At 52.5% G+C, this 24,432-nt stretch overlaps 1 protein-coding gene across 11 annotated transcripts in view; it reads left to right on the top strand.

Annotated features, from left to right (window-relative positions):
• Window positions 1-22,654, top strand: part of LOC142413727 (protocadherin gamma-C5-like) — a 56,706-nt gene extending 34,052 nt beyond the window's left edge. For 8 of the 11 annotated variants that reach the window (XM_075510145.1, XM_075510150.1, XM_075510155.1 and 5 more), the window contains 3 exons: window positions 230-288; window positions 15,229-15,317; window positions 20,207-22,654. In XM_075510145.1, the coding sequence (XP_075366260.1) occupies window positions 230-288; window positions 15,229-15,317; window positions 20,207-20,433 (375 nt within the window). In that variant the 3' untranslated portion in view covers window positions 20,434-22,654. The remainder of the gene's footprint in view (window positions 1-229; window positions 289-15,228; window positions 15,318-20,206) is intronic. The other 3 variants (XM_075510151.1, XM_075510147.1, XM_075510156.1) reach the window with 2 other exon arrangements.
• The last annotated feature ends 1,778 nt before the right edge of the window (window positions 22,655-24,432 follow it).

Raw genomic sequence — 24,432 nt, 5'->3', positions numbered from 1 at the left:
CCTGAGCTGCTTTGGAAGATTGTTTGCTGAATAGTTTTTGTCATGCTTTTTAGTATTCATACTGGTTCAGAAATACTCGGGAGGGAGGGGGCTTTCTTTTTGTTCTAACTGATTTGCTTTACTTGGAAAGAACATGCTGATAGTCCAGACTGAAATAATCCAGGATCAGTTTGCTTTCATTTTCAAAGGCAAGAATGGAGGTATTAAAACTCTTCTATTTCCTCTGCAGCAAGCTCAGCCTAACACAGACTGGCGCTTCTCTCAGACCCAGAGACCTGGAACGAGTGGGTAAGTACATCTTTCTCCATGTATGTGTCTGGTGAAAGTTTCTTTCCTTTGTGTGCCACTTTCAGTGCTGGAAAGTCCTCGACTGGTAGCTCTGGGGATGGGTGTTCCCTGTCATTGGTAGAATGGTCCAGCCAAAGAGTCAGAAATAGGGCTGTTTCTGTGTCAGCTCTGTTTGGTGGTGATGTGACAGCTGTTGTTTGCAATGGTGTATCTGGTTTTGGTGTCTACAGCTCAAGGAGGACAGTCAGGAATGAGAGGGAGTCCTAGGTGAAGTTGTGAGATGGTTAAAGGACTGGAAAACATGCTTCTTGGTGAAAGGCTTGTTACCCAAAGCAGATTTCAATTATTTAGACTAGATTTAGGCAGATTCTGAGTCCAAAATGATGATTCCTCCCCTTCATGCAAGGCACTGGAAATCACTGTGTGAGTCCCTTTACCAGCCATGGACCCTCGAGCTCTGTGCTGCTGAAGCGTATTGCTTGCTCTGGCTTGAGTACCTGTTGTCAAACCACTGTGTAAGTCCCCATGGAAGCCAGACACGGAGTAAGATGAACCTCAGGTCCCCAGAGGTCCGTCTTGAGAAATGTGTCTCAGCCACATCTAACGTCAGCAGGAGCAAGTCCCTCATGAAATGCCACTATATGTGCTTTTTCCTGTGGGCTAGTCTGGCTGAATCAGAGTTGGGAGCCTTGGATCCATCTCTGTTTGTTGGGGAGTTTGGAGTCTTTCTTGCATTCCTTGGGAACTGCCATTGCCAACACGGGGTGGTTCATTGGTTCATCCAGGTGAGGAGCCCTCTGTATGCTTTCCACTGGAGCTGGGCAACTGGCCAGAGGGAGGCTAAGGAATAAGACATTAAACCTAATGGGTCAGGAGACTCACAGGAATGAGGTCTCCTAAGGTCTGGTCTTGCTCTCAAAACCATAGCTGAATTTTGCCCAATTTTTGTGTGATGCCAAAAAGATAAGAAGCCCTGGCAGCAGAGCAGAGACCTGCCTCCCAAGTGCGTACCCCTCTCTTGACTGTGTGCCCTCTTGCCTTTGGCCCAACAAAGTTTGCTTTTCTTGGTACACAGTGAGAAAGTGTCGACAAGAAAATGTTGAGCAGGTGCCCTTTGCCTCTCCTGTCTTTCTTCCTGGTTCATAGGCAGGGGCTGGGATCGTCTTCAGAGGGTGAATTTCCTTGAGTACCATCAGGGTAAGAGAGGACTTAAACTGGGAGTCCACCTTCCTCTGTGAATACCCCAACCTGAGGTTATTGTGTATGAGGAGACTGGCTCCAGGATAATTTATACGTGAAAAGATTATATCTCTTGGGGCATACTCAAGGATTATAACCTTGGAGCAACCAGGAGTAAATTCAGATGCTGTGCTTCCTTGGCTGCCTGGGTCAGGCAGTGTATCTCTGCAGAAAAGGGAGGAGCTCACACCTCTGTGCTTTGTTGTCCCTGGCGGCCACTCGGGCAGTGCCCGTGAAGGTTTAAACAGTGCCACAGGGAGCATCAGGTCCTGGATTTTGGTGTCGGAGCTTGCAGTTAAACATCTGAAGCAGATGGTTGTGTCTGAGTCTTTCCCTGAGTCTGGCTCAATAATTTAGCTGAACAGAAAATTAGGAGACTGCTATAGCTAACTTGTTGCAGCAATTAAACTTTGTTACTGGGCTCTTCTAGCTGACAAAGGCAAAATGGAGTGAGGGTTTGATGTAAAGTGTATAAAGCATTCCCACTAGAAACCAGCCATGGACTTTAAAACAAGGCTATCTCTGTAGCAGTTTTCTCAGAGCTCTGTTGAATTCCCTGTCACTGACAACATTTTAATGAAGAAAAATCTTTCTAACCATTTACGCTCTAGTTCAAATGACAATTAACTGGAAAGCCCTGTTAATACAGAAGTGCACCAGAACAGCTGCAATAGTTTTGCTACAAGAAGTGAGTAAATGAGCCCCATCAGAGCAAGCTCTATTGCTCTCTCTTCTAGCATCATGCCGGAGCTCTTCAAGGCACAGTGCTGATGGAGTGCAGACCTACTTAACTCAGTGACGGGGACCTTTTCTCAGGTCATGGGTCAGTGGACCTCACCCCAGCCCCACGCTCTGCCTGTTGCTCTTTACAAGCTCCAGCCCCTTCCCAGTGCCTAAGTTGGAGCAGCAGCACATGAGATGGGAATAGAGAGGGCAGGAGAAAAAGCAGCCTCAGACTCTGTTCATGGGGAGCTGAACTAGCACGACATGCTGGTTCTGGTGCACAAGCCGTGTTGTTACCCCTGATGCTCTGTGGGTGCCCACCATAGTCCCTGAAACAGCCACCAGTGGCTCGTGTTGTCAGTGCGGTTGTGGCATAGGTTCCCATAGTATGGGCTGCCCAGGCTGACCCCTGGGTTTAGAGAGGGGCTTTGCCCAAGCAGAGGCTGGTACTGAAATAACTCAGTGGATTTTAACTCCTGCTGGTTTTCCCCACCTGCCTGTGTGCAGACTCCATATTTGCAATGAAGCAGCTCTTGCTGATTTTTTTTTCTGTTTTAAGTTAAATCAAGGGAGATGTTTTTCTTCTAAACCTGTGTTACAATACTAAAGGATGGAAATAGAAAGTGCTATCATATGTTCAGTGCCCAGCCCTGACATCTCTCTGGTGATCAAACAGGCAAATCCTGGAGAGCAGTCTGCTCCCTGCTGTGCTCTTCCCATGCTCTTCCCAGCGTTTTGATGTCTGGTGTGTGAATTCCCCAGGCACCGCTTGGTAGTACAGGTATTAAAGAGGGTGCAAGGGCAGCTGCCTGCGCTCTGCCCGCTGTTACTCTTTCTAATGTTTGCTCATGTACAACTCCGTCTCCTACTGACAGGCAAACCTCTCTAGCACCGTGAGCTCTCTGAACTGCAAGGCTCTGCTTGGTGCTTGGGGAACATGGACCGCCTCTTAGCTGAAAACAAAAAGAAGGGATGTGCTCTTAACTGTATTTGCCTGATCCAAATTAAATAGCAATAAAGACAAGGCAGCTTAGGCTAGCATTTTGAGTGGATCCTGGAGGAAGTCTGGCACTGACCCTAAGCCAGAAAGCAGGCTTAAACCCATGTCGTGATTTCTCCTTTGCTGTCTTCTTGGGAGTTGGAAAAGGGAACAATCCTGTCTTTTCTCAGTGTAGCCCTGCCCACCGAAATGAATCCCACATGTTTCTGAGCACCTGGAACCAGGCAAAACTCAGGGTAAGCTCAATAAAGCAGGGACCATCTCTCGATCTTGTACATCACTGCATCCTGTTACGGGACAACAAAGAGAATTTGTTCTTTGTTCTGCAACACAGGAGAGCTCTGGTGCAGATGCTCAGGAAATAAGAGCTCAGGCAATATCCTCTGAAAATGTGGTAGGGAGTCAGACCTGAGTAGAGAGATTCTCAACTAATCTTATTTGGGAGAAACAGGAGGATAGATTAATTAATTTCATGATGTTTGTATTTTGTTTTCTAAAAAAAAAAAAAAAAAGGAAAGCACCCATGCTGTCTCTGGGCAAATGTAAATGAATACTGAATGATACCAAGCAGCAGATGCCATTCCCAGACAAATGAGATCAGTGGCTATAGTGGAGATTACAGCGATGAATTGTCCACAGTACAGTAGACGTACAGTTCGGTAGCATTGGAGGACATACCTGTGGGAGCATGGGATTTCCCTGGGGCGGTGGTGTATGAGGGGAGAACGCAGGGACCAGGACTGGTATGAGGGACCCATCTTCTTGCTTTTTCACTAGTCACCAAAGGAACAGAGACCGTGTTTGTGCCCTGCATGTTCATAGTACTTGCCTGACCCTGGTAGCTCTTTGTTTTGACCTCTGTGTGATGGTTTATTCAGGAAAACACCGGGCTCAAGTCAGGATTTCCTTCCTGGAGGAGTGGGGAGGGTTCTCTGTTGCTCACAGGTGGGCACGGGAGGGTGAGACATCCCGGGCTGGGAAGAGCCGGTATGTCCTGTGCAGCTTGTGGGAGGAGAGGGAACGATCTCAGGCTGTGTGGGTAGGGTAGAAGGAGATCCCAGGCAGGAGGCACCCCAGAGACTGTGGTGGGGGACTCACAAGGAAGTGGGGAGCAGTGTGGGAATCCCCGGTTGCTCTGGGGGAGGGCGGAGCAAAGCATGCAAAGAAGATCTAGAGTGTCGTTTCACACACCCCCTCCATTTATTTTCTCTAATCCTAAATCTTCATGTGCTACTGGTTTCCAACGCTGTTACAAGCCAGACCCCCTCTCCCAGGGCAAACACAGTCAATAGTGGTGTTCGCTTCACTCGCCTGTTGAACAGCATCACGGCTGCCCCTTCTGACCCTGGCCATCGTCACCCAGGCAGTGCAGAGGGAGGAAGGATAGTGCAGCAAAAGGGGTTTGTAGCTGACAGTGGAGGTGGCCATAGGAGAGCTATGAAGGAAAGGAGGGTTTTTTCATTCTTTGTTTAATTTTCACACCTGAACTCCAGGAGTTGGGCTTGCAGGACTAACGACAGCCTGCCTGTGTGTGGTGGGGGACAGGGAGGGGGAAAAAGGTGTTCCAGGGATAGTCTCAGGCTCTTAAAGCTCTCAGAAGCATTCTTGGCGTTCAGAGCATGCAGGTACTGCCAAAGGGTGGCTGCAGCTTGGGGGGCTTCTAGTGTGTGTTTGGGGTGGTCAGGAGGTCCTGCATGACAGCAGCACCCCAGTGTACCAGGACACGCTCCTGCTAAGGGGACCCCATATGTGCTTGTCTGGGTGGGACATCTCAGAGCATGCAGCAGCTGGGGCCAGAGGGCAGAGGTAGAGGGAGATGCGGACGTTCATGGGCTTATGCAGCACGAGGGTGGATACAGAACAGAAAGACCACTGGCCACAGATGCAGGCTTTAGCACCTACTTCCTAAAAAAATACTTGCTAAACCAGCAGCCACAGGGGTGTCTGCGTGTGTTGTAACCCTGTAGGAATTTACATTGCAAGTTTGTGTAACTCTATAGTGGATACAGTAGCAAGTGCTATAAAGCACATGCACACCTGCAGCAGTGGGGATGTCTGGGCGAACACTGATGGATTTACCTTCTGTCCACTCTTTGATTGAAAATGTTGTGAAAACTGGCACATGCTGGGCAGAGGTGCCAGCCAAGCTGCAGCCTGCAGCAATCCTCTCCCTCCCCTCCAGTGCTACGGCTGAGTTGCAGAGCCAGGTCCCTGTGACTGTGATCCTTCTGTCCCTTCTGTCCCTTCTGCCCCACCATGGCTCTTCTGGCATCTTTTCATAGAATCACAGAAGGGTTTGGGTTGGAGTGACCTTCAAAGATCATCAACTCAAACCCGTCTGCCATGGGCAGGGACGTACTTCACTAGATGAGGTTGCTCAAAGCCCCATCCAACCTGACCTTGAACAGTTCCAGGGATGGGGCATCCACAGCTTCTCTAGGCAACCTGTTCCACTGTTTCACCACCCTCATTGTAAAACATTTCTTCCTTATGTCCAACACAAACCCTACCCTCTTTCAGTTTAAATCTGTTGCCCCTTGTCCTGTCACACCAGGCCCTGGTAGAAAGTCTTTCTCTTTCTTATAAGCCCCCCTTCAAGTATTGAAAGGCCACAATAAGGTCTCCCCAGAGCCTTCTCTTCTCCAGGCTGAACAACCTCAACTCTCTCAGCCTCTCTCCATAGCAGAGCTGTTCCAGCCCTCTGACCATTTCTGTGGCCTCCTCTGGACCTGCTCTCACAGGTCCATGTCTGTCATGTGCTAGGGACCTGAATGCAGTGCTCCAGGGGGGTCTCAGGAGAGTGGAGCAGAGGGGGAGAATCCCCTCCCTCAACCTGCTGGCCATGCTGCTGGTGATGCAGCCCAGGATATAGTTAGCTTTCCGGGCTGCGAGCGCACATTGCCAGCTCATGTCCCATTTGCCATCCACCAGTACCCCTAGTCCTTCTCCACAGGGCTCCTCTCAACCCATTCATCCCCCAGTCTGTACTGATATTGGTGATTGCCCCAACCCAGGTACAGGACCTTGCACTTGTCCTTGTTGAACTTCATGAGGTTCACATGGGCCCACTCCTCCAACCTGTCAAGGCCCCTGGTGTTTCTACCACAATATCTGCTCTTGCTGCCCTCCTGTGCACCATGCAGCAAGGTGCCTATGCTCTTCTTCTCCATTCCCCACCGCATCTCCAGCCTCCTGCTTTCTCTGACCCCCTCCCCAGCGTCACTGTCATCCCACACAGCATCCCAGGCTGTGCCCACCTCCGAACCAGCAGCAGAACAAGCAGCTTTTGCAATTTCTAGCCACCCATGTGACGACAGGCAGTGACAGGCAAGATAGTGGGCCAAGCATGGCTGGTAACTGAGCCTTTCCCTTGTAGGAGACACCAATGAGGGTCTTTCTCTGTTGATTTTCATGCAAAAGGTAGAAGAGTAGCATATCAGAAACTTCCACCTGGCCATCGGATCTGGTTGAAACCACTCAGCGGCTTCCAAAAGCCAGGGGTAATTGAACGAGTGGATGGGCAGCATGGGGGAAAGAGGGTGAAAAAGGGAAAAGGAGACAGTCATCAGGACAGGTGTTCCCTGGAGAACATGCAGCTAGTGGGACATGCACCACAGCTGGTGTCACCAAGGTTCCTGGGGAAGGCCAGGAGTCCTGGGAGCAACTGCTGGCACTTCTGGGCTGCGCAGGCTTCCCACCCTCAGCTCCTGATTGACAGGGGTGAGAGGAGCTGCAGAAATAACTGCCACTCTGGGAAGTTTAGGAAATAATTGTAATTCTCGGGTGTCCATCCCAAATGCACTCAAGGGTAGAAGCCAGCAGTGGTATTCGCTTTGCCGGGTGAGGCTCCACATGTTTTGCAGGTGAATCAAAAGAGGTGCAACAGTCTTTGGGCTAAAATTACTGCTGCTTCTGGCTGGTTTGCATTCATCTGCCTATTCAGATGCTTGAGTATCAAGTGATTCCTCCACAGGTCCTGCAGCATGTGGAGTATGGAGCTGCTCTCAGCTGCCACCCCGGGGCCTCAGGAAGGTGTGAGTGGAGCCCAGCAGCCTGAAAAATCACAGCACCTCTGGAAATCCCTTTGGGGTCATTGCTTTGCAGAAACAGCTGAAATCTAAGTGACACAGCGCTCGCCTAAGATTGAGAGCCGCTGGGCTTTAGTGTCAGCTATGGACCCCTGAGTGAAGGAGGAGTTGTGCTAGTAAAGGGGCTTTGCTCTGAAGGGAGGGTTTTCCCCCTGCCAAAGCCTCTGGGGCTGCAGAGCTCAAATCACCAGCTTTTGCCAGGTCCTGGGGAGCCTGGGAGAGAAGTTGCCTTTTTGGGGAGTATTTGAGGTGGTTGTTCATGCCCAGTGATGCAGCCCACTCCGGCCCTCAGCCTGTTTGTATGTCTTTTGCTCAGCAAACACCTTGGAGGAAACCATGGAAGCCTAGCAAGGGCCAGATGGTTGCATCTGCCACGTTTGGGGTTGCCCTTGTGGGTCTTGAAACAGGAAAGGTTGAATACCATTCAGAAACTCATGGCTTTAGGTGGGACTGTGGTTTCCTATCAAATGCTGCAGAGAAAATGCTGCTTTAAAGGATTATGAAGCTGCTCAGAGCCTGGCTTTGCTCTGAGCATAGGCTGCAGCCCCATGGTGCAGTTTTGGAGTGGATTTGGGGCACTGGGATAGGCAGGGGCTGTTTTGGCTCTGGGAGCAGGAGTTGTCCCTGGATAACTGCTCTCTTTTCCCCCCTTCCTGTGGAGCTGAGCCAATCCTGTGACTGGAAGCTGAAGGTTTTGTAGCTATGTGTCCTGGTCTCACATCACTTCCTCTTCCATAGCCAAGAAACAACAGAGCTGGTCCCCTGTGCTGTGCACGATGCCAGTGAGCAATCCTGCTTGCAGGGTTCACCCTTTTGCCTATTAACAGCCCAAATATCAGCAGATTCAGTATGTGGGCTTCTTTCTAGATCATGTAGCCCTCTTCAGCTGAATGTTTCCTTCCCTTATTGACCATCCGGGGCCAATAATCCCTTCATCTGCATTTGTCATGGCCCTTGAAGTCTGAGGCACCTGGATCCTGCCAGGCGGGTCAAAAGCTGGGGAGCCTTTTATAGAGAAAGGGAAATATCCTAGTGATGGGATGCGTTTCTCATTCTGGAAAGCCCCCAGAATATCAGGAGTTTCATCATCACAGCATTATGTATAGAAATGCTATTTTAGGTAGTTTAGCAGGTGCTATGTGTATTAGTTTAATTTTTCTGTCTCCATCTGCTTCCTGCACAGCAGAGTACGTGCCATGGCCAGCTGCAGAGGTGCAGGGATCCGACACATAGGCACAATAACCTTTCCAAAGAATTTCTCAAAATGTCCTTCCCAGCGTGTTTGGGGCATGGATGGCAGCAGGATGGGCTGTGTGAAATAATACTGGTCTCAGCTCCAGCTCATCCAGGAGGGCTGGAAGAGTCCCTGGGAGAGGGAACTGCCGCTGGTCCCCATTTTAGAGACATCATGGCCTTTTGTTCTGCCTCCACCTGACAGAGCGGCATCCCAGCAGCTCTGCTGGCTGGAAGTAACGATTTGCCGGTGCTTTGGGAGGCTGTAAACCTTCCCCCTGCTTGCGTGCTAACATTTTTCAATCCCATCTTTGCAAAGTCATGATCTTAAAGCTGGGCCTCATCCAGGTCCTCTCCAGCCTTTGTAATTGCATTACAGAAGCAGCAGGGAATGTGTGGAGCTAGGGGAGTGTGGGGGAAGGGCTGGCAGCATCCTCTCTTAAGGAAGGGAGAAGGGCAGGAAATTGTAGCAATTTTGGAGTTGGTTCTGTTTTTTCAGAGGCTGGGGGAGGCAGGAGAGTGGGCTGGGGCTGTGGGAGGCGTGGGTGGTGGGACAGAGGGATGCTGGCCCTGGGGCTGCATCCCCAGCTCTGGGGCTGTGTCTCCAGCACACCTTTGAGCATGGTGGAGGCTCAGCACTGGCAGGGACGGATCCGTTCCCTCTTGCTCGTCACTTTACCAGCCTGGAAACACACAGGCTGAGATGTTACTTCTGCTGCTGCCTCCGGTTGGAGCTGTATGTGGGAGGCAGTGGGGGGGATGGTGGTGGTGGGGAAGGCTTGGAGGAAGCTGGGAGAGAGGAAACAGCAGTGCAGGGGGGTTTAGGCAGGGGAGGTAGCCTGGGGGGAGCAGGGGCTGCCTGGGAATGGGGCTGGAGGAATAGGCTTGAAGATACCACCTGGCCCTGGGAGCTGTGTGGGGAGGGGAGGGCAGAGTGCTGCCCCAGACAGGCTGCTGGGGGAGGTGATGGGAGGGTGGGACCAGCAGCCAGAGCTGGGGAGCAAACAAGAGTGAAACGGGGACAGGCTGGGAGGAGAAACAAACCCCAGCCACATCCTCCTCTCCAGAGCAGGGAAGCCTGGGAGCAGCCGGGCCTGCAGGGTGGGAGCGGTGCTGGCTGGGGGGCCGCTGCCATAGGAGCCAGAAAGCCCCAAATGAGAGAGGAGGGAGGATGCTGAGGGTGTCCTGGGAAAATTCCCAGGTCAAGCACTGCCTGCATCCCTGCCAGGCACTCCTGGGGTGCCGGGGTCTTGTCCATGGGGTGCTGGGCTGTCCTCTCCAGCCACTGGGGCTCTGACAGCACTGCTCAGGCACGAATAAACTTCTTCAGTTTGTTGTGGCACTGCTATGGCTCATGTTTCCAGCTGCAGAGTGAGGAAAACAATTTTTCAGAAATCTGCTGGGCAGCTGCACAAATAAATGTTTGCAAGGCCTTTGGCTGCCATAGTGATGAGCTCCATAGCAACCCCGCAAGGAAATGAATAATTCTGTGCTCGAAGTGGAAGTTAAAAAGGGAGCGGTGGCTGGGGGTGCCACAAAATAGCCAGTCAGCAAAGCACCTAGGTCCACCCTGGGCTGCTTGGGCGGATGCTTGCAGAAGCCCTTGGTAATGGGGCAGCCTCATGATGCAGCATGCAGTGGGGGTGTGTCAAGGCTGCAGGGCAAGCCTTTCATTTTGGCATTCCCCAATTTCCATGTAGCCAGGTTTAATGAAGGTGTTTGCAGGTCATGCACCAGCTGTACCTGCCTCTGCTGGCACACGCACTGTCCCGTGCTCCGTGTCCACCATGCCCTGAGCCCCCTAAGATGCTGCATCCCTCAGTTTGTCTCAAATGTGGGTTTGCTTCCTTCCCTCCAGTCCTAGCTGTGCTGGAAACGTTCCCAAAAATGAAAGCCAGCTCTTTTCTGAGCTTTGAAGTGTGGGGTAGAATTGAACAGAGAAAAAAAAATCTATCCTATGGGGGATGATTTTTTGGAAAAAACCCTATTGAGTCAATGGCATTTGTATTAAAAACAGTGAGTCCTTGGAGTAATTTCCATAGGAACCAGCCCTCCTGTTCCGGGCAGCCTCCACACAGCACTGCCCAAGGCTGTGGCCAAGTGGGGAGCAGTGCTACAAGGGGGGGGTCCGAGGTCTGCCTGCCCCAGGCAGAGGGAGCACGGCAGGGCAGGCTGCTCGCTGTTGAATCAGTGATTCACAGTTCTGATTCACAACTCTACCCTATAGCCGTGGAGGACGGCCAGATCTGGTCATCAGCTGTGTGCCTTTTCCCAATGCGAGAAGTTATTTTTGAGTGTTTTTAGATTACAGCACTTGTTTTTTTCTGTGCCTCTGAATTCTGGATGATTGCACTGCAAGTAATTGAGGTACTTGAATTTCCTGCTTAGAGAAGTGAGCTCAATACCATTTTTTTGCAACTCTAAGGCATTTCTAAAATAGCTTTTCTGCGTGTCATCATGGGGAGCAGGCACACAGCTTTGGGGCTGTTTGTCCAAAATTTGGGAACACTGGGTGCAGTAGATATGCAGGAAAGGACCTGGGGGCCACCAAGTTGAACATGAGTCACCAGTGTACCCTTGCTGTGATGGAGACCCACTGTATACCGGGTTTTACTGGTAACATTGTAGTCAGCAGGAGAAGAGAAGAGATGCTTAACCTCAATTTGGCACTTATGGGACCACACCTCTAGCACTGTGCACTTTTTTTGGGCTCCCCACTGCAACGAAGACATGGCCATTTGGGAGCCACCGAAATGATCAGAGGTCTGGAGCCCCTGGCAGGGGAGGAGAGGCTGAGAGAGCTCCTTCAGCTTGGAGGTGTGAGAACTAGGAGAAGGGTCTCGTTGCTGTCTTCAGAGGTGCGCAGTGAAAGGACAAGGGTCAATGGGCACATGTTGCAACAAGACAAATTTGGAGTAGATGTTAGGAAATTTTTTTCACCCAAGGGTGGTCAAGCATGGGAACCGGAGGCCAGAGAGTTGGAGGAATCTTGTACTCAAAATGTAGCTGCTCAGAGCCCTGAGCATCTAATATAAAGTTGGATCCAGCTGAAAGCTTGGCCCTGTTTTGAGTGGAGTGTTGGACCAGAGACCTTCCCACCTTCGTTAGGCTGGGTGCTTCATGTCCCTCTCCATCTGAATTGGTCTGTGATTTTGTGATCCCACAGGGCATTAAGGGGGTGTAGGGCTTTGGCTGTCCCCCTGACACTGGGGTATAACTATAACACAGGGGCCAGTGAAGTCCACCTCGTGAGTTCACATGTGTTCACTCCCTCTCTAAGACCAGAAGAAAGGAAAAGGGTCTGAAATACTGCCCGTCTCCCCATCCTCTGGGGATGAACCTCTCTCTGCTCACTGGTGATACAGAGTCACCCTTCCCTGGGGGTACACACCTCTAAAACATGAAGTCAAAACAAGTGAACAAGATCCACACGTTTCTTGGTACAGCCACTCCTCTTGTGCTGTGCACCAGAGGGGTTAGACTGTGTCTCTCAACCCCCTCCCAGGCTGCAGGGACTACCCATGGCCCTTCTTCCCCCTGTTTCCAACCCAGCCCTGAGCAAGTCTGGTGCTCAGTGGTGGCTGGCTCTCCTGTCTGTGCCTGCATGCAACCGTGGGGCCAAGGCTCATTGGGGTGGAGAGTGAGGACCACCTGGTTAGGGAGCGCAGTGAGGCTGGGGGTCCTGGTGCTACCTCCCAGGTGAATGCCCTGAGCACACGGTGAGCCTTTCGTTCCATGCATTCCCGCTGTCCTAGGGCATGGACACATGGCTTTGGCAGGAGGAACTTCTGTCTAGTGCAGCCTGTTGCCCAAAGGAGAGGTAGGAAGGGAGGAAAGAGTCTTTCAGGAGGTGGAAAATGTGATGCCGGCACTGCCGGATCAAAGAGGGAGTTGAACCTGGGCCTCCGATTTCAAAACAGAGTTCAAACCACTGGTATATTACAATTAAAAAAAAAAAAAAAAGGATTTGACACTTCCTTGTGTTTTTCCTTTCCCTGTCCCCAGATCCCATCAGCGTGCTGGGGCAGCCCCCAGAGCGAGGAGCAGTGGCTGGGAGACACCAGGGTGTTTCTGGGCAGCTTTCCTGCAGCCCCGAAAAACCTGGGAACCTCAGCTGCCAGCTGGTGGGGCAGGAACTGCTGGGGTTAACTGGTGGCTGAATGGGTTGTGGTTTGCAATGGAGTTTAGGTTCCTAAGTCCTTTATTGGATCTAGCTTGGGGCTCTATTCCCAGCCCTGCTTGTGATATTAACAGGTCACTGTAGCCCCAGGGCTGTCCCCGCCTTGTCCTCACTGCCTGGACTGCCTGCATGCTGCTCGCTGGCACAACACCGAGTGCAGGGCAGCAGTACCCATGTCCGAGGAGTCTCAGCACAGCCATCATGAGAGCGCTGAAATCAATTTGTGAGGCGGGCAAGCCTTGCTTCTGGCCTTCTTGAAACTGTGCCACCACACACATCATGGAGGAGCGATAAAAGTAGTTTTTGGGATGCCCTGGGTTGCAGCAGACAGCAGGTATTTCAGAAGCAGTGCTGTTGGCAGTGTCGTGCTGGGGCACCCTTTGCTACATTAGTGATTGTTTGCATCTTCTACAGATAAACCAGTGTGAGAGCAGTGCCAAGCACGTGGCTGGGGATGGATCAGGCAGGCAGTACAGAAGGGGAAGGGAAGGATGATCATATGGTCCTGGCACAGGTCCTGCGTGTCTTTGGGCAAGTTGCTTAAGAACAGATTTTCAGCAGAGTACCTGGGAGTGTCCATACATGCGTCCTTACACTCAGATCTTGTGTTTCAAAGGGAATTTGCCCATATATACCCCTCACTGGGTCCATACCAAGCTGTGTGACTGAGCAGAGCTGTGTGGGGCCTGATAAGAGCTCATGGGCACTCTTACCCATCCCGTGCATCTGCAGTTTTTCTTCCTGTGTGCAGGATATTTGCACAGGGAGGACAGAGAAAGCTCTTGTGCATTCAGGGCTTCCCTTCTTGCAGAGCTTTGATGCAGCTGGGGTAGTGACCTAGACCTCAGGAGCTGCCCACGCTACAAGGTCACTGTGGCAGATACAACCTTCAAGGTTGTGGATCCGTCCTGTTTCCAAAATGGCCATATTGAGCCTGTCCTGTGTGTGAGGGCTGCAGTGGGTGCAACCATCTGGGGCACTCAGGCAGTGGGATGCTCAGCGCGGTGGTGAAGAGCCCATCTGCCATCCAGCACACGGGGTTGAGTTGGCACTGGCAGTGCCTGTGCTGGCATTTCCAGTGCTCAGGGTGCTGAGCGCTCAAGCATGGAGCTGCCATCAGGATACCCCAGAGCTGGGGGAGATCTCGGCTGCTTGAGCATGTCTGAGCAGGACTTTGGGTCTGGCAGCTCCTGGGTGCAAGGGCTGGGACCACAGCGGTGGAGGAGGAGGCCAACTCTGTGCCTTGCAGCCTGGTGGTTTGAATGCTTCCCTGAGAAATGGGTTCAGCTCTCTCCAAGGGGAAGGGCTTTTGAATCCCCTATCTCGCTTCTGGAGAGCTCCCAGCTGCAAAAGCAGGGCAGCCCTCGCCCCCGGCAAGCCAGCACACAGCCAAGGGGCAGAGCCTGGCATCCCAGTGGGTGGCAAGAGCTGCGGGTGGTCAGAGCACTCAGCTGGGAGAGGGGAGACTGGTAGTCTGAGTCATGTGGTCACTAAGGGTCAGAGCAGAGGAGGACCCAGGAAGCTGGTGAGATGTTCAGGTCTCTGCTGGAAGCAGGGAAGCTCTGGAGGGGCTCTGGGAACACAGCCCTGACCTCTCCAGAGGGGAAGTGCCACCGCTAGTGAGCAGTGGCCAAGCACAGCTGGCACCTGGCAAATGTGAATGCAGGGCTTGTTAGACTGCACACAGACTGCTGATAGTAACCTCGGTCACAAACCCTCCTTAGTCAAAGCCTGGTAGCATCCCCAGAGGTTTCCCAGGTGGATCTGTGGTGCTCAGCCCTTCCATCACCCAGTCCTGGGGAACCAAGGTGGTTGCCCACTTCCCTTCTCCTCTCCCTATTGCTCCAGCCTTCCCAGGACTGTTTGCTGCCAGCTCTGCAGAGCTGGCCGGCTGCTCTTGACCTCCCTTCCGAGCAGGTTTTGTGGTGCCAGGCGGCTGGCTCCATGCTGGTCCCAAAGCCCACCACACCACGGGGCTTTCTCACCCTCTGTCTTACGAATGAAGCTGCAGAATGGAGTTGTAGCCTGAAATAGCTTGAAAGGTGCATTCACTCACATGGCCTGCAAAAGGAACAGAGGACCTGGTCATACAAAGGTGCATGCACCTCTGGGACTTTAGGACCAGCATTTTCTGTGCTCTTACATTATATTGGTGGGAAGGCATTAAATTATATTGGTGGAATTTTGAGGTGATGAAGGGCTGGCTGTCTCTGAAGTCAGCAGGAGTTAGGTAGGTGTTGCTGGAAGCACCACTGAGCCCTGAAGTGCTTTTGGTATATTCTTCAAAAGCCTGGAGAGGGATGGAGACCTCTGAAAGTGTCTTGAATCTTGAGTGTTATTTAATAGAAAGATTTAAAGCCTGCAAACTCCTCTTTGCCAGCGAACAAGCCTGCAGCCTTGGCTTCTCATGCTCTCTGACAAGCCCACTCTTCCTGATCAAGCTGCACTAACTTGCTGGTTTTTTTCTTTTCCTGTAGCTCCCAGAATGGAGAGGAAGGTGGAGCCTGGCCGAACAACCAGTTTGACACAGAGATGCTCCAAGCCATGATCCTGGCTTCAGCAAATGGTTGGTCTCCATCACGTGTGGGAAAACCATGGCACCTGGTCTTGCGCGGACACCTCAGATGCATGCCATTAGATAAGATGCTGGTGGGACTTATGTATCTGGGTTAGCTGGGGGTGGCTTCAAAAGTCCTTCTTCGACAGTAGCTGGTGGAAAAGCACTGCTGTCTGTGTTACCCTGCAGAGGAGAGGGGTTGTGAAGGATTCAGGCAGATGAGATGCCAGGTAGCCATCAGATCAGGCATGCTGTAGACAGGGTTACCTCTTCCACCCAAACTATATTATCTGTGTACTTGACAGAACATTATCTGGCTCATGACACAGTTGTGTTACATGAGAGAGCTGGTCCTGAGATGATGTTTTATAAACTACTTGGTTCCAGCAGGTCACAGTAAATGAAACCTCTGCTGTATTGCAACTTGCCGTAAAGCGAGGAGGTAGGAGGCCTGGAAGATTTCCTTGTGGATAGAGGCTGGGCCAGGAATTCAGTAAATGCCTGACTCAGTATCCCCAACAAGCCTCATGTCCAGAGACATCAGGGTGTGTTCCCTGCTCACACTTGGTCCCTCTGCCAAGCTGTGGGATCGCCAAGGTTTGCCCCACTGGCTGCTGCTGGCTCTTTGCAGTTGTAGTTGCAGGGGTTTGGTTTGGGGTCTTTTTGGGTTGGTTTGTTCTGGTTTATGGCTGTACCATGTAGAAGTGGTGGGCAGGGAGGGGTGTTCCCATGCACCCGCGGTGTCCATGGCTTTATATAAAAGAAATGCAATTATCACTCTGCGCAGCGCTCTGTATAAAGAGGCTGGTTTTCATACAGCCTTTATTTATAAATACCTCCGAGTCTTTCCCCCCTTGATTTAAAAATAGAAGCAACAGCACAGACATAAAACCCCGTGCAAAATGCTTAGGATGTTTCCTTTGAGCTGTTGGGAGAGAAGGAATCTGGGGGAGGAGGGATGGCTTTGGTGTTGCTTTCTTGGAAAGCTGCTGCAGCTGAACTTTGCCACTCTGCAGACACCAGGCAGCCTGGAGACACAGCTGCCACGGCCAGGGAAGGGGACGAAGGTCTTGGGCAAGGGAGTTGTTTACACTCAAGGGAAAGAAATAATGCGAAAATGTGTCTCTGCTCTGAAAAACGACCATGGAAAAATAGCCTTCGGGGTTGCATGTGGTTATCATCACCCGGTGCCTCCAGATCCGGTTTCCTTGCTCACAAATAAAGCTGTTTTTCTGACTGCCACGCCAGCAGTCCCCCGGATCAGAGAGCTAAGCAGGTCCCTTCCAGGTTAAGCACCGACTTCGACATAGCCCCGGGCCCTATTGCAGCAAATCTCCCCAGTCCACAAGTCTCAAACAGTCCTAACCTCTCCCACCACTTCCATCTGCCCAGGGGGTTAATTTAAATCAGATCCATTCGCTAGATAAGGGCTTCCCCTGCTGCAGCCCCAGGGAGAGGATGGCTCTGTGCACTCCATCCTTTTCTTGCCCATGCCGGTCCCTTGCTGGACTGGCTGGCTGGCTGGGTGGGGACACAGCACAAGCTTTTTCCACCAGCACTGTTTTCACGTCTCTCCTGCTCTCTGTCGCCCCCTTTTCTGCTCTCACTCATTAAGCTAGTAGTGTTGATTGGAGCAGGCTTTGATTAGGGGCAGTGCTAATTGCCCATTAAGCTTTGTGCTGCCCATCCTTGGGTAATGTTTCCTGGATATTTAAATGATCCTTATCTCTTACTGTCACCTCCTGAGCTCGAGACACAGTGACACAAGTGATGGCACTGCGCGCCCTTTGCTCACCCGAGTGTGAGCTGCTCCTGCACAGGGCGGTTGATACTGACTTCCACTGCACCACGTTAAGCCCATGCTCGAGTACGCACCGAGCAGAGACCACCCAGTAGGCAGAAACTCCTCTGATGCTGCTCTGCTTCATGAGCTAGGGATGCCTCCCAGACCGGGCTGGTGATGCTCTGCCTGCATCCTTACCCTGTGCCAGGCGTTATCCTTTGCTTCAGCAAGAGGCAAAGCTGGCCCTGCCATGCCAAGCCTGCACGATCTAGTTGCTGTGAGGATTAAATTGCTTGCCCAATGGTTAAATCACCCTCCCAAGCCAGAGTGCCTGGGGAGCTGGTTTCACCCCAGGGCTGCAACCCTGCTGTAGGGCTTCTGTCTCCCTTCACAGGCTCCCTTTCTCGGGATCTTCTTCCTTTGCAGCTGGGAACAACATGAAAAGCCAGTGTTTTGAGCCATCTGAAGGGGCAGAGGCAGCTGCTAAGACAGACCAAGGAGCAGATGCTCCAGGATACCAGATAATAAAGGGCAGACATCCTGTCCTTAAAATACTCTGGCTTCCAGTGAGAATTTATAGGGGTGCCATGAAATGGTGGGAGAGCAGATGGAAAGGCAGCCTTAGGAGGTCCTTCTCCCCAGCTCTGCTGCCCACAGGCAGGGACAGATGTGCTATATTGGGTTCTCCTGAAAGCCCTACCAGCAGCTGCAGCAGCACGTGCTCTGGGGCTGCCTCAGGCTGGCGTCTCCTCCCCTTTGCCCACGAGGGCGATGGAGCCACTAGCTGGTTATTTTTGCCGAAGCCCAAATTCTTGTTTTCCTCTCAGGACTGTTTGGGATGATGGCTGGCTGCTTGTAAAGGCTGAGAGTAACCTTTCCAGCAACAAGAGCTGAAGTGCCCTGCTTGGCAAGAACAGCTCAGTGCCCATCTATAAACCTCTGTTGTTCCTGTTCTCTCTTCTTTTGAGCCTGAATGTCAGTGTTACCTAGAAACAGCCCTTTGCTCTTACCCAGGACCAACTGGCAGGCTGGGAACTTCATGGGTGTCTTTTCCTCCCCTTTGAAGGCCATGCTGTGACTGCAAACTAGTTCATGGAGACGAGTTGTCCTGGATGGGGCTGGCAGCCCCCAGCCCCCTCACTGCTCAGAGTCCTGGTGCATCTGGGAGGGCCCAGCAGGGGAAGCAGGGCAGCAGCACCCAGGGCAGAGGAGAAGGTGCCCAAGCCCCCAGCTGGGCTATCTCCAGCTGGGAGAACCCAGAAAAAAAAATCTCCCCACTGCCAGAGGCCATAGTCCACCTGCGAGCCAGTCCCTGGCTGCAGCCTGGCCTGACAGCACATCACCAGCTGTCCCGTCCCTGTTTGTAACACCCCAATGGCTGTGGGGTTGAGTTGGTTGTTAATGCTGTTGATGAGGCGAGCTGCTGATGAGGTGAGCGAGGATTACTGATAAATATCACTAACTTTATATGCACATCTCCTCCAGCCCTCCTCCAGCCCAAGGTCCTCAAAGCCATGCCAGGTCTGGGACGCATTTAATGGGGACTGTAGAAGAAATCTCCTGCTGGTGAATGCTTCCACAGTGGAAAGAAAAATGGCATTTCCCCACACTGGTTCGCTGTGTTTGTACACCATCCTGTATGTCCCCTGGCCTTGGTGCACAATATTCCGCTTGTTTTCAGACTTGCTGTGTGTTTTCCTCTGCCTGCTCCAGCGGAGCAGCTGTAACTTTTCAAACTGCAGTTGCTTCATATTTCCAACCTCTGTGATGTGTACACAGCAATATTTCAGGGGGTTGGTGGGATGTGGCCCAGCTTTTTGTCTAGCTTTCTTACTGGCTTAGCCACCTCCATGGGCTCAGGGGAAAGCAAAGGCAACATGGAGGAGTGCACAGATCTGGTCTGGAGCGAGGAAAAACATGAGGGGCCCAGCCCACATTCTCTGCTCATTGTTTTTCTTTATTCCAGCAGTCTCTCTACCTGTGAAAGGAGGGAGTAGCAGCACCATTCTCTGCCTTGGGCCCTTCAGGAGCCCTTGCTGGTTTCTCCAGCCTCCCAGGAGAGCATGTTGGTAGCCACATGCATGAAGCAGTTAAAAGGCTGAGATGGGATCCACAGTATCCAATGCAAAGACAGGGTTTTAGCAAATTATTTCTGAGCAGGGCTGTGCAAGGATCCCACCGTGGGCTGTGCATGGGCAGTCACACTGGAGCAGGGTTGTGCAGCAGCTCATGGCAACAGCATCGCTTGTGCTCTGCTGTCCCCCCCATGCTCATTTCTCCCCCTGCCTCTGTGCATCCCCCTGTCTCCATCTGGTCTCTAGATTCCAGCAGTGCCCCAGCATCCCGGGGCGGAAAGGGGGGGCTGTGCCCCTCCTTGCCCTTGCGCTTGCTGTCTTGGTGCTGGGGCTTTGCAGAATGACAGGAATGAATTTGCCTTCCCCTCCCCCTGCTCCCAGATCTGGACCATCAGACACGGCACTGATTTGCTTCATGCTCAGCTTCCTAGAGCCATTTTGTGGTACTGCAGGGGAGGGATTTTCTTCTCATCTTATGTGCTCTGCTCCCTGAATAAGCCTGGCTAAAGAAATAGTGGGGGCAGGGTTTTAAATGCAGCAGAAAAAAAAAAGTTGGATTTCTCTTAATGCATTACTAGCGGTTGTGGCTGCACAATATGTTTGTAATGGGCTGCTTTCAGAGGGGCGTGTGTGTGTGTTTTTCTGTGGAGGCAGTAGCCAGGGAGGGGGGCAGAGCAGATAGCGTCAGGCAGGCAGGGAGAGACAGGCAGGCCCGTTGCTGCCAAGGGCAGAGCAGGAGAGGTTGCCCTACCCCGGCCAGCCTCCAGCCCCAAATTCCAAACCTCTGGCAATGATGTGAAATGGAAACAAGGGATTTTGGTGTTGGCTGCACTGTGCTCCCCAGTACGCACACGTTGCACCTGTCCTGTGGAGTGATAGCGCTGAAGGGTAATGAGGGGTGGGGGGGAAAGCTGGTGGGACCGAGGCCTGGGTTTGACACCCATTGAGAGCCTTTTGGCACTGCTGGGGCTTGGGGTGGGCTCTGGAAGGCACTAACAACCTGCCCTTCTCTTTCCCCACCCCTCTCACATCCCCCACAGAAGCTGCTGATGGCAACTCAACCCTGGGCGGCGGATCGGGCACCATGGGGCTGAGCACCCGCTATGGCCCCCAGTTCACCCTGCAGCACGTTCCTGATTACCGGCAGAACGTCTACATCCCAGGCAGCAATGCCACCCTCACCAATGCCGCTGGCAAGCGTGATGCCAAGAGCGCCAGCTCCTCGGGAGGCAACAAGAAGAAATCTGGGAAGAAGGAGAAGAAGTAAAGAAGGAGACCTTAGAGCTACAGGGCAGCCAGCTCCAGCACTCCCCCAAACCACAGCCCAGGCCGGAGGACGAATGTGAATTTTTTGTGATGCAAAAAGTAGTAAATGCTGCGAATGTATCTAATCATCATCAGAGCTAGGAGCAGGGTCTTGCTGCTGTTAGATCTCATGATGAAAACCAATCTGGAAGCTAAACCGAACACAAACAAGTGCCCTGTGAATACTTGCTAATGTTGTATATGATCCCTCGGGTATTAGAATATGCAAGGGTGGAAGGTCTTCTGCCATGTCTTTGGATTTGATTTGCTCCCAGATAGTCCAAGAAAGGCACAAGGCTTGTGCTCAGCTTTGCCCAGTGTAAATAATTTTAACGTGGGTCATTTAATTTATAGACCTTCAATCATTTTTTGGAAAGGAAAAGAAGTTTCCTAGCTTAGAGCCCATGCTCCAGATCTTTGCTCTTAAACTTTCCATTAGTAAAATTCACCCCCAGTTAATAATAGCGATGGATTAGTTGCTGAGAAGTTGGTAGGGCGTGCTTCAGTTCCTGCTTACCTGTTACCCAGAAAAAAAAAAAAGTGAGTGTTTATATTGCATGAGTCAAAGGGAATATGGCAAAGCTGCATCCTAAACATTTTTTTTTTTAAAGTGCAACCACCGATGGCCTGAAATATGAGGCAAAAAAACCCCGTACTGATGTCTGAGAGGTAGGGAATTCAATGAGGAGCGTGCCAAGGTGTGCGGCAGCTGCCCCAGCGGTTCTAGGGGTCTCTGAAGAGCAGACACATCTCATCCCTTCTTTGCAGTAAATATTTATATGTACAGTCAATGTTCTTCTGGAATTAAAGCTAAGAGAGTCTCAGTCCCCTATGGCCAAGCTGCTTCAGGCAGACGTCTGGCCAAGTACTCTTCAAGGGGACTGGGGGACGATACTTCATGTTTCTGCACCCTGCATCTGCATGCACGTCCTTCACCTCACAACTGCACTAGCACAGTTAGCTCCATGGATCCAGAGAAGTCCTTGCATGCCCACGCAGCATGGTGTGAACGTGCTGGCAGCTGCCTGAGCCTCCATGCTAGGGCTGCCCTGGGAGGTGGGTGGGGGGTGGGATTGGTCAAGTGGGATGGGGAGATTCATTGCTTCTTATCTGGGATGTAGACCCCAAATAAGGGGGTTATTTGGGGGTCTCACCCAAAGGGGTGAGATCCGCAGAGCTGCTGGCGCATGGCTTTGGTGCAAAGTTGGTGACCGAGTAAGTGACAGTTGGTTTGGTGGCGCTTGGGGACCAGACCCAGAGGAGGGACCTGAGAGCTGGGGGTAAGCATGGGGTGATGCTGCAAAGCCAGCGAGCTGGCGTGACAAGGGGATGGTCGCATGGGACCACGCTGGGCCAGCCTGGAGGAGGTGATGCTCCTGCTAGCTTTGGGCTTTCCACCCGTGGAGGGAATCAAAGGATGAGGAACAGAGTTTCTCCACTTGCTCATTACCCCTGCACTGGGCCAGCTTCCCATATTAAAGTAGCTCTGAGCCCCCTTGGGGAGGCAGAGCGGGACTTTGTGTAGCCAGAGGGAGGAGAGGGGCTGTGGGATGGCCAGGAAGGGGCCACGCCAGGTTTCCCAGGGGGTGTGTATTGTTTTTTCCCTTTTTAATCACTAACACGTAACTCACCCAAGCAGATCCAGCCTTCTCGGCCAGGCTCTGGCATGACAGCGGTCACCCCACCACTGCCCCCTCCCCAAACCCAGGGCAGCAGGAGCATCTGCCGTGTTTCATCCAGATCTGGCCACCTCTGGTGCTGGCTGCACTGGGAGCGGTTCCCACCCTGTCCCCTGCAGCTGCCACTTGCCCCCCCTCTAGAAATGCTGTAGCTGAATTGTAGTCTTTATATTTCTTTTTAATCTACAATCTGAAGTAGCGTAGTGAGTGTCATGTATTTAGTGGCATGTTATTTTTAGTCTCGGTAACTAACTTGTGAACACCAGTATTTTCAATTTTCTCTGTATCTTCTTTCCATGTGGTCTGTGCTCCAAGTGTATGTGAAATGAAACACATCTGCCCTTTCAATGTGTCTAATATTGAATTATACTTATATATTATATATATGCTTATATCCTTCTTATACCCATATAGACCAATGTTGATGTGCTACACGCAAGTTTTATACTCTAATATTTATATTGCTTTTTTTCTTTGGGGGAAAAAAATAATAAAATGGTTTCTTCTGAATAAATGGTATTTATTCCAATGGGAAGAGGGGGCCACAGATGGGGCCTGTCCCTCCCGATGCTGCTGCTGTGCCGATGCTGCCGACGGGGGGCCCAGTCTGGCTCCGATGGTGGGGATGCTCTTGGGGCACCCCCCATCCTCAGGTCCCCCAGGTCTTTGGGCAGGGGTGGCACCAGCATGCTCCTGGCTGGCATTTTTGGGGTAGAACCTGGCATACCCCACTGAGGAGACCATGGTGTCCACAGCTACAGCCCCTTCCCCAGCCCCAAGGGGATCCAGTTGCCCTTCCCTATCACTGGCAGGGAGCCGGTGACACTTCCCCAACCCTGGGGGGATCTGTTCACCCTTCCCCATCACTGTCAGGGATCCACTCCCTTCTCCAATGCCGGGGTGATCTGCTTTTCATGGTGCCCGGGCTCCACCCTCTGAGCGTGGGGGGTGGTGCTTAGGCACTGTGCCCGGGGCCCCCCGGCCAAGACGAGCCCCCCACCCTCTCCCTGTGGGAGAAACGTCCCGTGACTTGGGGTGTTGCAACCGTGTAGGAAAAAATAAGCTGCTGCTGTCCAGATGTGAGGGGGAAAGTGGAGGGGGCGGGGGAAGAGCAACCCTGGGAGACAGACAGGCAGACACACACACCCCCCTGTCAGGTCAGGTCCCGTCCCCCCCGCCCCATTAGCAGAGTGCAGGAGGCTCCAGGAGTGCAGGGCACAGCCCCCCACCCCCGTATTCCCATCCCATCCCCTCCCAGTGCCTCCGTCTGGGCTGCAGCTCCGTGGCCTCCACCTCCCTGCCCCCCAGCACCTCTGGAGACTGCCCTCACGCAGAGAGACCATCCCCTGAAACCCCCTTGCAGACTGACAGACACTCCCCAAACCCCCCTGCGCCCTACAGAGACACCCCCCCCCCCAAATTCTGCTGCACTCCCACAGAGACCCCCAGAAATCCCCATTCACCTCTCACAGGGACAGCCCCCCCATCAAATTCCCCTGCACCCCACAGAGCCAACCCTCCTCCCCTCCCTGTGCATATGGGGACAGCCCTGATCACAAACGCATGCACATGCATGCGCACACATATGCACAACCCCTTGCACCCATATGGGAGGGGGTTCCAGCCAGAGCATCCTCCTTTGGGACACACAGTCCCAGACCACAGGGGAGGGCACAGGGGTCAGGGTGGTAACAGGGCAGGGACCTGGTGCAATAGGGCCCCTGTCATGCCATGCCCTCTGCCCCCAGACCCGGGGCCACCGTCCCTTGCAAGGTGGAGCACCTGGAGTGCATTAGGGGCAGCTTCAGGGGGATGACAATCACATCGACCCAGCGTTAATAGGGAGCAGGGCTGACCACATCCAGGTGCCACCCGTGGGCTGTCCCCAGCACCCACCCCAGCCAGGGTGACATCGTCCCAGGGCACTGGGCATCACTGTCTCCTTTGCCAGTGATGCCACTGGGCACCTGGAGCCAGGTGATGGAAAGGGGGGTGATGTGGGTAGTGCAGGTGGAGGAAGAGGGGACGGTCAGGCCTGTGGGTCCCTGGCTGAGTGACGGCCACCACTGGTGAGAAGCAAAGAGGCTTTGCAGAGCTGCAGGCGTGGGTCTGGCTTCAGGAGCCCACAGCCTCCCCAGTGCCCTAAGCCCTGTGGTGTCCCTGTGTCCTCAGCTGCTGGTGTCAGTGTAAGGATGCGTGCAATATGAGGGTGCTTACTTAGTTTCATTTTATTTCTCCTCTCTGTTGCACTAAAATCACTCAAGGGCACTGCGAAAACCAGG

The sequence above is a fragment of the Mycteria americana genome, chromosome 8 (genome assembly GCF_035582795.1).
Source record: "Mycteria americana isolate JAX WOST 10 ecotype Jacksonville Zoo and Gardens chromosome 8, USCA_MyAme_1.0, whole genome shotgun sequence".
NCBI classification, from domain to species: Eukaryota; Metazoa; Chordata; class Aves; order Ciconiiformes; family Ciconiidae; genus Mycteria; species Mycteria americana.
This window is presented reverse-complemented; position numbering and strand designations above follow the sequence as displayed.